Source organism: Paroedura picta, chromosome 1 (assembly GCF_049243985.1).
Source record: "Paroedura picta isolate Pp20150507F chromosome 1, Ppicta_v3.0, whole genome shotgun sequence".
Lineage (NCBI taxonomy): Eukaryota > Metazoa > Chordata > Lepidosauria > Squamata > Gekkonidae > Paroedura > Paroedura picta.
In genome coordinates, this window is record NC_135369.1 from 36,826,714 (window position 1) to 36,843,482 (window position 16,769).

At 41.1% G+C, this 16,769-nt stretch overlaps 1 protein-coding gene across 10 annotated transcripts in view; it reads left to right on the forward strand.

The window, feature by feature from the left end:
- The window catches only part of CCDC88A (coiled-coil and HOOK domain protein 88A), a 128,603-nt gene that overhangs the window by 29,884 nt on the left and 81,950 nt on the right, over positions 1–16,769 (forward strand). For all 10 annotated transcript variants that reach the window (XM_077333752.1, XM_077333779.1, XM_077333761.1 and 7 more), the window contains exons 4-8: positions 1,809–1,917; positions 10,240–10,309; positions 12,040–12,098; positions 14,281–14,364; positions 16,082–16,222. In XM_077333752.1, coding sequence (XP_077189867.1) covers positions 1,809–1,917; positions 10,240–10,309; positions 12,040–12,098; positions 14,281–14,364; positions 16,082–16,222 — 463 coding nt within the window. The remainder of the gene's footprint in view (positions 1–1,808; positions 1,918–10,239; positions 10,310–12,039; positions 12,099–14,280; positions 14,365–16,081; positions 16,223–16,769) is intronic.

Consider the following 16,769-nt stretch of genomic DNA (forward strand, 5'->3'; position numbering starts at 1 on the left):
TAACTGGAAGCAACTAGCTCACTTGCAAAGAGCTTAGGTTGCAAATGCAATGCTACATATGGCTGGCTGGCGGCAGGCTGTTAATCAATTACCCGTTTATAAGCCGAGGAGGTCTTTTAAGTGCTGAAGACTGTGCTAGAAAACTCAGCTTATATGCGAGTATATACGGTATAAGATTTGTGTGGTCAAGCTCATTGTTACAATAATAGAATCATAGAGCGGGAAGGGGCCATACAGGCCATCTAGTCCAATCCCCTGCTCAACGCAGGATTAGCCCAAAGCATCCTAAAGCATCCAAGAAAAGTGTGTATCCAACCTTTGCTTGAAGACGGTCAGTGAAGGGGAGCTCACCACCTCCTTAGGCAGCCTATTCCACTGCTGAAGTACTTGGTGAAATTTTTCCCCCTGATATCTAGCCTATATCGTTGTACTTGTAGTTTAAACCCATTACTGCGCGTCCTTTCCTCTGCAGCCAACAGGAACAGCATCCTGCTCTCCTCCAAGTGACAACTTTTCAAATACTTAAAGAGGGCTATCATGTCCTCTCTCAACCTCCTTTTCTCCAGGCTGAACATTCCCAAGTCCCTCAACCTATTTTCATAGGGCTTGGTCCCTTGGCCCCTGATCATCCTCCTTTCAGAAGCCTCTTGTGTGCCATTTTCAGAATTATAAATTAAGGAGATGAACTTGTCTCTTCCCTCAAGCCCCTGGGCTAAGCTAGTGTCTGAATATAACGTGACAGGTGGGACAGCCATAAACCTTCTAGTAAGAAAAAAATGAAGGGGTTGCTTAGCCAGAAAGTAAGAAAAACATTCAGAAGATCCTGTGTGAGAGTGGGGAGAGAAACATGGCAAGATCGTCATAGCATGCATTCTCTGATGTGGCTCCTACCTTATGGAATGACCTGCGTGATGATGAAGCAAGGAGGGTACCTACTCCTCCTGTTTTTCCAAAAAGTATGCAAAACTGAATTACTGAAGAAGGCTTTTCTTCACAGATATCAGGGCTGTACTGCAACAATAGGGTTCTGAAAGATCCTTGGGTAAAGTACTCAGGCTTGGTGCTACTGTGTTTAGTTCCCATCTGTTGCTTTATATTATCTTCAGCATAATTTAGCGTGTCATGTTAAAACTTATATTTTGCTTTAGTTCTGTTTCAGATTTCTGGATGATTCTAGATTTTTATGATCCAAATTATATTGTATTGTTTATGGGATGTCTCATTCTGCTGATGGTGCTATAAATAAAATTTATAAAATATAAAAATAGAATCAAGCAAATTGTCTAATCTCTTCATTTTTCAAATACATTCCATTCTACATGGGCAGAACTTGTCAAATTTAATTAAAGCATGGTGAATTATACAAATTGTATCTAGGTTTGTAAATAGATACTTTTTAATTGGTTGTTTTTATTATGAAATTGCTGTTAATGTGTGGTAACAAGGCACCTTTATGAACCCAGTTACTTTCCATGTATCTTAGCTGTGCAGAGCCTACTCTGCACTTTTTATACAAAGTATCTTTTCAGGTTGGGTATATTTTAAAATTCTGTTCCTAGCTTTTAAATGTTCAGAGCTACACAAACAGATGCAGAGCATAACATTTTACTTGTATTTAAAGCAGTGGTTTTTTAAATCATATGTTGGATAGCAAAGTAAGCATTTTCATAGTATTTTGCTGTGCTACCAGCTTATGGCTAAGGTTCTGTTTTGAACTGTAAAGACCTGGACTTTGTCCATGACTGAGTCAGAATTTTCCTTTCCTAAATCCACATTTTTGTTCCATTTACTTGTTTTTTTAATTTCAGCAACCCCAAAGCTACCAGTCAGAGAGTAAATAAGAAAGTCAACAACGATGCGTCTCTAAGAATTCAAAATTTGTCTATTTTGGTGAGGCAGGTTAAATTGTACTATCAGGTAAGTGATTGTACTCTCCCCCATTTTTAACATTAAATAAAACAAGTTAACTTTAAAAATTATTTTCAGCTAAAATTGTTGTCTACAATGCCTAAATTGAGAAATCTTTGAGCTACAGACTTTATTCAAGTGTCACAAGGTGACTCATCTTGAGTTCGACTTATTTGAGTGCTTCTACATCTATTTCGCAGTGTAATCCTGCTAACGAATTTCAGTTTGTGGGCAAGAAACAAGTACTACTTTGGTTAAATGCTTGTGCCGAACATAACAAATTAACATTAGATTCAGTATTACATAGGTACTGCTAAATCTCCAACCTGCAAATGAAAGGAGGGATAAATAAACCTGACTTAAGCTCATCAAGGAGCAAAGTCCAGTTAGTTCATGTTTTCTTAAAACAGGTGTAATGTGGCATATGATTTGCCTTTTATATATCCAGAGGGGGCTGAAGATATTTGAATATTGTGTAACTAAACTTTATAATGGTGTGTCCATATAATGGATAATCTATGTTATCTTTGTTTGACCATCTAAAACAGGCTTTTTCAACCAGGGTTTTGTGAAACCTTGGGGTTTCTTAATGGCCCTGGAAGGTTTTCCTGAATGGCTGGGAGTAAATTAATTTTAATATATTTTTTAAATGTGTTAAACACTAATAGTGTGATATGACCATATATGGTTATGTCAACCCCTCCACACACACAAAAAATAGCCAATAATGGGCCTGGAGGGGGTGGGAAGCAGAGGAGCCCCAGATGGGCATATATACAGCTAATGCTTCCCCCCCCAAAAAAATAGCCAATGATGGGCCTGGAGGGGCTGGGAAGCAGAGGGGCCCCAGGTAGGCATGTATACAGCCATGCTTCCCAATTGTATTCTGTATGATTGCACCATTTCAGGGATTTTTCAAAGCTTGGAGAATGTTTCAGGGGTTTCTCAAAGGTAAAAACATTGAGAAAAACTGATCTAAAGAGACAACAATTAGACACGAGAAAGAAATGACATAGTGAGACTAATGGTTGAGTAGGAGTATAAGTAAAATTTTACTCTGAGTAGTTTAATCCTTGAGAGTTGATCACATCTTCTCTCAATCACCACATTTCTGCACATTTCTCCTAGACCTAATTTTTGTTGCATCATTGTGGCTTTTTTCAGTCCCACATGAGACTGCGCAGGTGTAGGACAGCCTCAAAAGAACTAACAAGTTTTCCAAAAGATCTTTCTAGAGCCTATGAGTGCTCTACCCCCTCCCCTTTTTTGCCCAAAAGGTCACATGATGGGATGGGGTAAGCATTCTTTACTCCATTCTCCTGCCACCATGAGGAAAGCATGAACCTTCTTTCTTAGAATCATAGAATCAGAGTTGGAAGAAGCCATATAGGGCATCTAGTTCAACCCCCCTGGTCAAGACAGGATCTGTCTAAAGCATATATGATATCTATCCAGCTACTGTTTGAAGAACACTAGTTTGGGAGATCATACTACTACATTAGGCAGCTAATTCCACTGCTAAACTACTCTGACAGGTTAAAAACAGCAGTGCATTTGGCTGCCTAAGGTGGTAGTATGCTCTCCCAACTGGCAGTCTCATCCCTCAAAGCAGGCAACAGTCTGGCAGTGATTTGGAGCTTTTTACCACTCAATGTTAGTAGCTGATAAGTGGATGGGTGGAGCCATGCAATAGGTAGATTTTGTTTAGCTTTGGCCTCAACCAAAGCCTGGAGGAAGAATTCATTTTACAAGCCCTGTGGTACTGTTCTAGTTCCAACAGAGCTTGGATGTGTTCTGGGAGCTAATTTCACCAGACAGTGGCTGGGACAGAAAAAGCCCTGGCCCTGGTTGAGGCCAAATGTACCTCTGGGACCAGGGACCACCAACTGGTTGGTATTCATAGAATGAAGCTTTCTCCAAGGCGTATAGATAAAGAGGCGGCCTCTCAGATACACAGGACCCAGACTGCGAATGGACTTATGAGTAAACACCAGTACTTTAAACTTGATCTAGAATTCAACTGGGAGCCAGTGCAGCTGCTGGAGCACTGGTCAAATGTATGTCTTCTAGGGCAGTGGTCCCCAACCTTTTTATCACCGGAGACCGTTCAATGCTTGACAATTTTACTGAGGCCCAGGGGTGTAGTCTTTTGACGATGGATGTCATCGCCGCCTGAGTTCCTGCTCCTCTTGCTTTCCCGCCAGTGCCCCTGACTTCCCACCACCTGCTGAGGGGTGCTGCCAGCAGCAGCTGCGCAGTGCCACACCAAGGGGGAGCCCCAGCCATGGTGGCTGCTGGAGAGCACCAAAGGTGAGCCGGTGGCAAAGTGGCAGGGCAGCCCCTGAGGCAGCAGCTGGAGAGGGGGAGGAGGACGAGGAGGAGCCGTGGCCCGGTACCGACTGATCTACAGACCAGTACCGGTACAGGTAGGGTAGGTGCACTTCCTTTCATGGCCCTTTTTTATGTAGCCACAGGACCTCTGCCTTTGAAGGATTGAGTTTCAGGCGGCTGTGATTGAGCCATCCCCTCACTGCTTCCAGGCATCTGGCAAAGTTGTCTGTTGGTGTCTGCAGAGGGGCCATCCATCAGAAGAAGAAGAGTTGGTTCTTATATGCCGCTTTTCCCTACCCGAAGGAGGCTCAAAGTGGCTTACAGTCGCCTTCCCATTCCTCCCCCCACAACAGACACCCTGTGGGGTGGGTGAGGCTGAGAGAGCACTGATATCACTGCCCGGTCAGAACAGTTTTATCAGTGCCGTGGCGGACCCAAGGTCACCCAGCTGGTTGCATGTGGGGGAGCGCAGAATCGAACCTGGCATGTCAGATTAGAAGTCCGCACTCCTAACCACTACACCAAACTGGCTCTCAGGAGGTCAAGCTTGGTGTATATAGTAAAATTGACACTCCACCAAAGCACAGTTGCCTTCTACAGCATTCCAGTCCCATCTGCACATGAAATGTGCAAAGCTACAACTTAGTCTGTCCCATCCACCTTCAGTCAACATTACTGCATGAATGTGGCTGCTCACAAGGAGGCAATGATTGGGAGAGTGGTCTTGTAATCAGTTTTCCACTAACCAGCCCACACATATCTTCTTGGTGACTGAGCTCCCTAGTCTCCCTTGTCAGACTGCACAGAAGCCTTATGGATCCAACTGTATTCCTGAATGCTCTGTGGGAGCTAATGCCTCCTGGTAACTAGTTGGCAGTGCTGGTTGAGGAATGGTAATCCCACCTGTTTGCTACCATTGATAAAATGGTTCCCCAATGGCCTCTCTGCCCTCACCTCAAACTGGCTCCGTAGTACTCCACAGAGCTGTGGGAGAGGAAGAGGGAAGTGAAATGGTCAGAGTGAGTGTGGTATGTTATGAGTAGAATGTGAAAAGGTTGGCTCATCTCAGAGCATTTTGCTTTGTTGCACCTTTGTTTTAGGTATTTTTCAGCTGTGCTATAAAATTCCAATCTGAATTATGAATATAGTATGCTTGCTCATTTGTGGGGCTAGTGGCTGTGTAGAAGTAATGCTTATGTCAAACCACAGTGTTTATGTTTCAAATTGAGATCTACCTGTAGAAAGATGTCATTTTGGATATTCTATAAAAATCAGGAAAAATAACTCAGGGAAACTTTATTGTATTGTTTCGGAATCTTTAGTTTCCATCTAGTGTTTTAATTTGCAATTGTATTTTGTTTTTTATTCATGAAATGTTGATTATGTTTTAAGTGGCAGTGGGCTTTCTATTTCTATTTAACTATCAAAATGTGCAAGTTGAACAGCTGGAAGAAAAGGGGGCAACCTATATTTGATTTTTAATCACACAAAACATTACTAAAATTGGACATTTATATTCAATATTTCAGAATCTCTGTTTAGAAAAACTCAGCATCTTGTTGACAGATTGCTATGTGTACATCTGCTTTGATAGATTTCCAGATGTTTATGAGAAAATACAAATCAACTTTAAAGAATTAGGTGCTGTCTAGACTGGGGATTTACACTGATTACATCCATCGTGGTTGAATAGAGTAACTTCTGTCAGTCTGTTTATAGAATATTTATAGTAGCATAGTTCCATTTCCTAAAAATGGATATCTTTGGTCAACAGCTAATACATACCAGTCAGTTGGTATAGTCAGCTTCTGGACTGTATCTCTATATTTCAATGTAGTCTTATGGCCCATTATTGTCTGTGTGTCACTCACTGTCTGCATTTTTAAATCTGTATGCTAATTTTTTCAATCAGTTAAACACATCGCTTTAGCGCATTTTCTAAATTACTAGCTTCATATTCAATCTGTGAATGCTGTTTTTATTGTGTCAATCGTGAACGCAACTGAAACTGAGTTGTGCATTTTTCCGCTAGACTAGATTGGTTTTATGTGTGGCACTATGAGGCTGGATTGCCATTTTTGGGCAAAAATATTTCACAGCATTGAAAAAGAGTTAGTTAAGACAAGGATGAGACAAGGACCACTAAAGCAGTGGTCCACAACATTTCTAAGGCTACGGACCGGCGGTGGTGGGGAGGGTGATTGCGTGACTGCGCATGTGTGAAACTGCCGTGTGTGTGCAAAACTGCCGGGCGTGCGCAAAACTGCCGTGCATGCACATTAGCGGCCGCACATGGCGCAAACGTGCTTCCCTCTCCCCCACCCCCACAAAACGAAGCTTGCCGGGCTGCTTGCGGCTTGGGAAGTTTCTTATTGCGGGAGGGGGGGCGGGGAGAGGGAGCCACGGCCCGGCCTGGTGGTTGGGGACCACCGTTTTAAAGTAAATATTTATTAGATGTAAATATGTATTTCATCATATTATTATTTTTAACTGATATATATTATAATTATGAATGGTTAATGAATGATTTAATTGTGAAATTTTGATTTTCAATAATATTTTTTGTGCATGTGGTATTTGAAAACTAAAGAACCTGATTTGTAGATGGTCAGAGGTCTTTTCTAAATGTTTTGTTGTTGTTGTTGTATGTTTTTGGTTTGGGGGGAGGTGTCTTTATTAGAAGAAGAAGAGGAAGAAGAGTTGGTTCTTATATGCCGCTTTTCCCTACCCGAAGGAGGCTCAAAGCGGCTTACAGTCGCATTCCCATTCCTCTCCCCACAACAGACACCCTGTGAGGTGGGTGAGGCTGAGAGAGCACTGATATCACTACTCAGAACAGTTTTATCAGTGCTGTGGCGAGCCCAAGGTCACCCAGCTGGTTGCATGTGGGGGAGCGCAGAATCGAACCTGGCATGCCAGATTAGAAGTCCACACTCCTAACCACTACACCAAACTGGCTCTCTTATTTGTTATTGGGGGTTAAGTGGTGTTGGTGGTAATGTTTTATAGATTTTGCGTCTTTTTTGTGTTTGTGTAAAACTTTCAATAAAAATGTAAAAAAGAAGAAGAAGAAGAAGAAGAGTTAGTGGGTCTACACAGCTGCCCCCTTCAGTGCATGCTCAGGAAAGAACGTTTCCTGACAAAACAATCTCCTTTACTGCTTACATTCTTTGGGTCCTGTAATACAAGAATAGTTGATAAATACCTCCTGGAACATTAAGTCCTTGAATAAAGTTTTCCTTATTTTCATACAGTTGTTTTATCATACTTTGGTGCTGACACAGTAGGGGTTAAATTCCACAAAGACTGGATATCTGCTGTACTGTCAACTAGTACTGATGGCTTTCTTTCACCCTTTTCAACAGTAACATCATCTATTAATATATTAGAATCACAGAATTGGAAGGCCATCATACAGGCCATCTAGTCTAGCCCCTTGCTCAATGCAGGATCAACCTAAAGCATCCATGACAAGTATATGTTCAGCCATTGCTTAGAAAACACCAGTGTGGGAGAGCTCAACACCTACTTAGGCAACCGATTCCACTGCTAAAGTGACTCTGAATTTTTTTTTCTGATATCTAGCAGGTATCGTTCTACACGTAGTTTAAACCCATTACTGTGGGTCCTATCCTTTTCTGCCCACAGGAACCTTTCCCTTTCCTCCTCTAAGTGACGACCTTTCACATACTTAAAGAGAGCAATCATGTCCTCTCTCACCTTCCTTTTCTCCAGGCTGAACATTCCCAAGACTGTCAGCCTTTCCTCATAAATCTTGGTCCCCATGTCAGTCTACCACCCAGACACCGTACCTTGCCTACTACCATCCCTAGATGTGTCCAAATTCTTCTGGGAAAACACAGAGGCAAAATAGGTACTGAGCCTTTCTGCTTTCTTTGTCCTCTGTCAGAGTTTCTCCATCTTCACCTGCCAGTGGGCCTATTGTCTTACTTACCTTATGTTTGCTTTTCACAAAACTGAAGATGCTTTTTTGTTATATAGTGATTCTGTAAGACAGAGGAACGTAAGACAGACGGTAGTGACTGGGAAAGACACTGGCAAACCACTCCATATTGAGTCTGCCATGAAAACGCTAGAGGGCGTTACCCCAAGGGTCAGATCTGACCCGGTGCTTTGCACAGGGGATACCTTTACCTAAGACAGAGGAATAAGAGCTTGTATAAAAGATAAAAGTGAAAATTTGCTGAAATTTAGACTCCTCCCCCCCGATGAGGAAACTGTGTGCCACATCATCAGATAATATATGTGAATCGTATACATATGGGAAATCACTGGCATAAAGTTGCTCTCTATATTACGTGGCTATTGTCCCAGAATTCCAGAAAAACATTTATTTCCATTGTTGGCATTTGTTCCCTATGGTGGCTGAAACATCTTAAACTTCTTTGAGAGACTCATTTTGCACAACTTCCCACATGAAATGATACTGTTCTGTTTCAGAATCAGCACTGGTGCTGATTTGTCTGCTTCTACACAGTAAGGTAGAGAGGACCAAGATCAAATGTAATTGAGTTTTGTTTCATGGAATCACCAGACAAAGAAATCTACTGAATACTTTGGAAACCATTTGTTTATTTCATTTGTACATCATCTTTCTTCCTAGTGGGCACCAAAATTGCTTATATCATTCTCTTCTCCATTTTATCCTCACAACAATCCTGTGGGCTAAGAGCTTGTGATTGGCCCAAGGTCACCCAGTAAACTTCCATGTCAAAATGGAAATTTGAAGCTGGATCTTTCAGGTCCTAGACCAGTGGTGGTGAACCTATGACACGTGTGCCAGAGGTGGCACTCAGAGCCCTCTCTGTGGGCATACATGCCGTCGCCCCAGCCCAGAGTTTCCTGAGTCAGCTTTCATGAAGTCCAGTTTCCCGGCATCCAGAGGATGGGGAGGACTCTTCCCATGTGTTTCCTAGCCTGGGAAGTGATTGGCTGGTTTGGGTTGCTCAGCTGGGCTGGCGACTGCAAGTGTCAGCAGGAGTAGGAAGGCTGCGCTAAATGGAGCCAGGGGAGAGCAGAGCCAGGCCAGACCACGCAAGAGATGCTGCCTGCTCGCATACCCGCCTAGTCTTGCTGCCTCTCCTCAATGGAGCGAAGGTGATGAAGGAAGGGAGGGAAGGGAAAGGTGTGGGGAAAAGGGCGGGACAAAACCTAAAAATCAAAGGGGCAAAATTTAAGGGAAAGAGTCATAGAAGGGGGGGGGATATGGACTATTTAGTTTAAATTGCCATGTTGTCACTTTGTGATAAATAAGTGGGTTTTTTGTTGTAGTTTGGGCATTCAGTCTCTAAAAGGTTCACTATCACTGACCTAGACCGACATTCTAACCCAGCCTTTATCAACTTTTTTACCATTGAGAACCCCCTGAAACATTCTTCAGGCTTCAAGAAGCCCCAGAAGGGGTGCGATCATGTAGAATACAGTTGGGAAGCATAGCTGTGTACATGGCCATCCAGGGTTCCTCCCCTTTCCACCTCCTCCAGGCCCATCATTGGCCATTTTGGGAGGGGTAGCAAGTTAATGTGTCACCTGATAAATGTTTTATAAATTTTAAAAATATTTTTAAAATTAATTAATCCCCACCCATTCTGGAAACCCTTTCAGGGCCAGCAAGAAACCCTGCTTTAACCACTGCACCATGGTGTCTATAGTGATGGAGGATGAGGGATATCTTCACATTCACTGAAAATCAGTAATTCACTCAGTCTTTCACCAATTAACTTGTAAATTCTTCCCAACCCTTTATGCTGAACAGTGTGTAGAGTATATGGACTCACTTTTGTCTTACATGATGTGTGTCATTTGTGATATTCAGATGAGTCAATTGTATTTTACTGATACAGTCCTCTCAGTACCACTGGACCAGGTATATTTTAAATGCAAAGGGAGTTTAAATGACTGTTATTTAACACTATTTAGATCTTTAATCTTTAATCCATTCCCATTGATTTAGTAACTATATAATTTTTGTTCCCACAGGAGAATTTGCAGCAATTGATTATGATGCCTTTGCCAAATGTCTTAATAATTGGCAAAAATCCTTTTTCGGGTAAGTCTCTTAGTTGATTTAAATCAGCTGTAGTCGTACCATGCTTTCTAAATAACCAGGGAGGGGAGGATTGAACTTGTGCAAGAACTAATCATCCAGCAAAAGTCTGGATAACAACAGTGGGCAGATGAAATTCTCTAGCATGATTAATCATCTGCTTTCCTCATTTTTGTGACATATAGTGGTAATCTTTCTACTGGACAGTTTTACTCAGTTGTATATTGATTGTTTCTGTGAGTATGGACAAATATGATAAGGCTGTAAAAAAAAAAAAGGAGCTTATGTGAAGAGCTCTGCAGGTCTGCATCTACTGGTTGTCCCGGATTCCTGGGACGTTCACCTGGCCTCGACCCGGGCCAAAGCCTTTTTGGTCCTGGCCCCAACCTGGTGGAATGAGGTCCCAGAAGAGCTGAGGGCCCTGCCGGAGTTGTCAGCTTTCCGCAGGGCCTGCATGGCGGAGCTCTTCCGCCAGGTGTATGGTTGAGGCCAGGGCAGAGTTCCGATATTCCAACTAAGGCTCCCCCCAAGGTCTATCATAACTGCTCCCACTCTCTCCAGAAAAGAACTTGGCCTCTGGCTGAATAGAGTGGGATAGGATTGGGTAGAGAGGATATTACCACCACTGCCATGCGGTTGTTATTGTAAATTGGGAAAATTTTATTGGGGTTTTATTGTATTTTAATGTTTTACTATGTGAACCACCGCAAGACCAACTGGGGAGCAGTGGCACATAAATTGAAAATAAATAAACAAACAAACAAATAAATAAAAAAACAAGAACCTTTGTTGGCTATATGCTTCAAACATAAAATAAAGTTCATGTAAAATAACTTGTGGAAAAGTGTGTTCTGTTATTCTGGTTAGACCTTGTAAAATAGCAAGTGTCACGAGTTTCTGGATTAAGGCTCTGTTTCGTGTTCTTCATCAGTAATGTCTTGTATGGATAGTTGGTCCACACAGCAAATCACTTCCAATAAAATGTGACACAGGAAATGTAACTTAAGACCTTATGTTCAACTAGCTTAAGGTCAGGCAGGCTGAAATGCAGTACTTTGGTGATGCAGATGGCCTGCCTCACTCAAGTTGCCCCATTTAATGGCAGGCAGAAGATCAGAAATGCCTCAACTCCATGGTTTAGAGAGCCAGCCCCTTGTATTCTCAGTGGTACCTGTTTGAATTGGTGGTGTACCAAGAGCTGCAAAAGAGAATTATCTCACCCTGCCTAAAAGAAAGCCAAGCCATCCAGGACAAAATGTTTTTTCTTTATGCCTATGGGATTGCCAATCAAATCTTGCTCTTGTATGAAAAGGAGCCTATGTTTATTGGGAAAATCCTGGGAAGGGTGGGATGTATTCCCTGATTTTGCTGTTTAGTTGCTTCCCTGTGAAATTTTCAGCAAGGATGTAGTTCATAAGCAAGATGATCTAATTTTTACTTCCCAAACATAAAGGCCATTAGAGTTCTATCAAGAAATTGTTTTTTTAACAGACAAATTGTATTGTCTCTAGAAGTTTGAATGCTAGTCATGATATTCTAGTCATTGGCTGCACATCACAGAATAATATGCAGGTTTCCTAACACCACAGAGACACCTCATCTATATGGTCCCAGTAAAAGGACTATGTCACAGGACAGCATGTAATGAAGTGGCTGTAAACTGGGGGAACATGTAAAGAATAGGAATGTTTACAGATTATCAAAATTGTACACCATTTTTAAACTGTTTTCAGAACAAGGTACTGAAGAAGTAAAAAAGCTGCTTCTGCTGCTGCTTGGCTGTGCAGTTCAGGTAAGTCTTGACTTACACAGCTATTCGTGATCATAGAATCATAGAATCATAGAGTTGGAAGGGGCCATACAGGCCATCAACCCCCTGCTCAACGCAGGATCAGCCCTAAGCTTCCTAAAGCATCCAAAAAAAGATGCTCAGTTGGATGATGATGCTCAGTTGTATAGACTTCTTCTTGGGGATAGCTATCCTTTTCCCAATTGCAGTGCAAAATGGGCCTCTAGTGACATATCCCTACTATGCTGAGCTCCTCCAAACCCACAGTGTCTCCAGGAGCCTAACTCAGGATCCTAAGCCTTGTTTCTGTGTGCAGTGCTCTTTTTTCTGTGGGGTAGGCCTCTGCTGTCAAACATATTCTTCCAGTACTAAGAGCTCATACAAGATGAGATTCTTTAAGTAAGCCAAAAATACTTCATGGAAGATCTTTGCATCAGACAAAGGGTGGCACCAGTGGAAACAAAGATTAGGATGCCTAAAAGTTCCAAATCTATAGAAGCTAGGGGTGGGGGATTCAGACATTTGCTTTGCTGCTGAAGCATCTGTTATTGTATAAACTGTCAACGATTTCCAATATTATTCGAGGAACGAATTAAGTAATGTTATTGGAGTGTGAGGTGGGTGAGTGTGAAACATCCACAAGTTACAGTATTATAAAAATTCTGAATAATTTATTTTTAAATAGAAAAATTAAAAGGTTGTGAGCCAAAAGCTTCTGAAAATGGTGAAAAGTATGAATTGAAACAATCCTGTACTGATTTGTGTCTGACCTGAAACCCATATGGAGCACTAAAACAGTGGTTCTCAACCTGGGGGTGGGGACCTCTTTGGGGGTCGAATGACTCTTTCACAGTGGTCATGGCAGGGCAAGCAGCTTGGCCAGGGGAGCGGCATCCACACAGCCTTGCAGGGTAGATCGAGATAGAGCGTTTGTCTGGAGCAGTGGAAAGAGCAAGATTGGCACAGTGAGAGTTAGAGCAGGTTAACTACCGTTAAAACGCAGCTTATAAATATGGGGTACATCACAGTTGTAAGCAATTGCTCTGACCTTTTGGTTTAATCACTGACTTGCTTCCTATTGCAAGATTGTCTTTCTTAGATGTGTTAATTAAGAACTCAGTTGGCAACTTTCTTCTGACAGGGATGGCATTTGGAAGGTATAAAGTCTCTAAGTACAGAGCTGCATCAGCTCTTAAGACAGGTCTGTTTTAAGGGAAGAATAGAAAGTAGCTGAAGGAACTACATTGTCACAACAGAAATGGAAATTCAACTTCTTGTGCAGGAATGAGAAATCTAAAATCTTATATGTATTAACAAGACAGCAGCAGTAACTCTTAGGTCAGGGCCAATTTATGAAGGCGACTGACCTTATACTACTTAAGATAATAATAGAACATATTCTTATAACAGATCATACTCTCATGTGTATTAACAATCATTTTGCTAAGAAAGATGGTAAAAACTTCTAGATTAGGATTAATTTGTGATGGGAACTGAATATGTATGTAAAAGAGGATGGCAAACCATATCAGCTGGTCGCTTTTTTCTCTTTACTTTTCTGTAAATGCTTCATATAATAATAAATAATAAAATTATTTTAAAAAGAAATATAAAATCTTGTGTGAGAGTATATTATAAAATGTTTTTGAATAATTATCAATCTAGACCAGGGATTCCCAACCCATGGTCCAGAGACCCCCCAGAGCCTTCCACAGGAGTTCCAGAGGAGGTCCACGGCCTTTCATGTTCTGCCTTAATGAACTTGGTCATAAGCTAAGGAACCAGTGGCTTCCATTGCTCCCTCTTCCCTTCTCCTGAGTGTGAGTTCTCTTGTGGTGTCTGTAGCCAGGAAGGAGTGGAGCCTGTGTGCCTACTCTCACTTTAAATTGCCTCCTGTCTCTTCCCCTCCTTGAGCCTGCCTGTTACTGTGGATGATGATGTCACTTCTGGAGGATGGAAGGGAGGTTTGGCCACTGACACCACTTCCTGGGCTCCTTGAAGCCTGAAAAATTATTTCAGGGGCTCCTTCATGGTCAAAAGGTTGAAAAAGGCTAGACAGTTGACAGGCTTTGTTTCATCCTGCTATGTGATGCTAATTATTTATGTAAAATGTAATATATGATTGAAATAAACATTTGAAGTATTTTTATAGCAGAGTGACTTTTGAATAATATCTTTGTTTTAGTGTCAGAAGAAAGAAGAATTTATTGAAAGAATCCAGAGTTTAGACTTTGATATAAGAGCAGCTGTTGCTGCCCACATACAGGAGGTAAATCTTACTCAAAAGAAACTTGGAGGAAGCCAAGTGTTTTTATCTGCCTTGGTTCTCAAGAATATGAATGGCATTTACAATTTACAAAACATTATATGACTGTGTAGCATAAGTATTAATTGCTTTGGTTATCCCCATTATGAGATGTCAATACTTGAGTAATCCCAAAGAGCAATAGACTAGCAAACCACCTAAAATTATCTCATATTTAATTACATAATTCAAGTTTATTATTATTTTATTAAATGATGATGATACATGGTCAAGCTATCATGTTTTTCTGGTGGTCCCCCAAACACATGAAATGAATGAAACTTTTTGTGCCAGGGTGAAGATGATTCTATTATTCTATTTAGTCTCTGGCTGACAGTTGTTGAATTGACTGGAAACTATTTGATACTCTTGTTTTATTATTGTTACAGTGTATATTAGTATTTTAGCTAAACAGCAATCTTCTGATTGTAATTATCAGCCACTTTGAATATTCGAAAATGTAATTTTTTAAAATGTAGTCTGATTTTATAAAATGTAAAAGTCCTTGATGTATGACCACAAACTCAACCTGTAGATTGATACAATAACCATAGAATGACAGAAATGAATATACCCTGCAAACCAAGTAGAAAACTAACATATTTGGGAACATGAGCATCTCCTGTTAGCAAAGGGAAAGGCCAATAGGAGAGTCCATAACATACCACCAGAACCCTATCAGAACCTTTGTCACATTTTAGTAACTCAAGGTGGGTGCTATTTCCTATTAAATATTTACCAGGAGCTTTTGCTTTTTTTAATGTTGTGCAACATGCATTGCAAAAATTAGTTATGATATTATTTCTCAGAAGTACTTGATGTGCTATTGATGAAGTATAATGCTGTTAGGATGTAATGAATTTCCACCTAGCATTGGCTTGTAGTAAACACATATTGTATATAGGCCTTTATTGACTCCACACAAAGAAATATTCTGAAATCCTACGTGTACTACTGTGAAGCAAGTACTAGTATGCATTTTTTGAGTAAACATACATTTATGTGTTTGTGTATATTCTTTTTTAAAACAGAACTGTATTAGATTTCTTTATGTTTTTCACAAGTTTCCCTTGTTGATCTGGAAACATCTAGTGGCACAGCCCCTCAAACAGATGTAACTACAGACATGATGTGTGTAGTCCTGCCCCAGGGACTGGGCCAGTAGATGGGGAGCATAGGAGGCCTTGCAGGATGAGTGGTAAGTGGCAAGACCCAGAGCCCATTCCCGTTTGCTGCGCTGCTGCTGCCTGTCCTCTGAGCCCGCTCCCGCCCTCAGGAGAGTACAGATGGGTGGAGGAGGCAGCAGCAGAGGCAGCACAGTGGGCGGGGGCTGGTGCCTGGACTAACCAGCCGCCACTTCGGCCATTATGTTTCCACATAATGGCCAAGATTCAGTTGCGGGCTCTTATATAACCAGGCATTGCCATAGAAGCATAATCAACAAGTGTGGCTAGGTAGCTTGTGAAACGAGAATATAATTTACAGTGCATTTCCTCTTATTAATTGCAGGGTAGTCTGTTCACTGCCTTTCCCCTTGGCTGTTAAAATCATCTGTCAGCTAGGAGACAAGTAAAAGTATACCTCCCAGCAGTGTGTAGGTTACAGTATGTAAGAACATATTTTGTAGTTCACTGGTTAAATGCCTAAATTTTCACTTCATATTGATTCTTTTTTTCTGCAGGTAACACATAATCAGGAAAATGTTTTTGATCTGCAGTGGATGGAAGATGGTGCTCTGTCACAAGAATATATTGGGCCCCTCCTAAAAAATATGGCATTGCATTTAAAAAGATTGATAGATGAACGAGATGAGCATTCTGAGGTATGTATCTTTTCCCAGTCTTTCAGATCTATTGTTTAGGAATTTTAGATCATTAAAAGAGAGAACATGCTAATTTCATTAATACAAAAGGCTAAGAAGGAACTGGGGAAATGTTAACATTGCTGATTTGTAGGGTTTGGAGGAATAGTAGGTACATTCAAAACATTGAATTTCATTAGACTTCTTAGTAGTTTTCATGATGCTTTGTGGTCAAACCCCCCAAAATAAACTCTGTGCCATAACACTAATAGCTGATGGGTAAGATGTTCAGTAATCTACAAAAATATGGCTGTAATTTTTCTTGTCATTAAGATAATAGGGTCAGCGTTGGACTTGAGATAAGTAGATTAAAGTCTGCGCCCATCAGATGAACTCTAAGCAAGACAAGAATTTTGCAAATAAGTTCATGCAAACGAATGAAATAATTGAGCCAGTAAACAATTCAGATAGCATTATCCTAGAAATTTCTCTACCACAGATGGCTAGTAGTTCTTTCAGTTGTATTCAAATGTTAGGCTACCTATTCTTTGTGGTCATATTAGTTTGT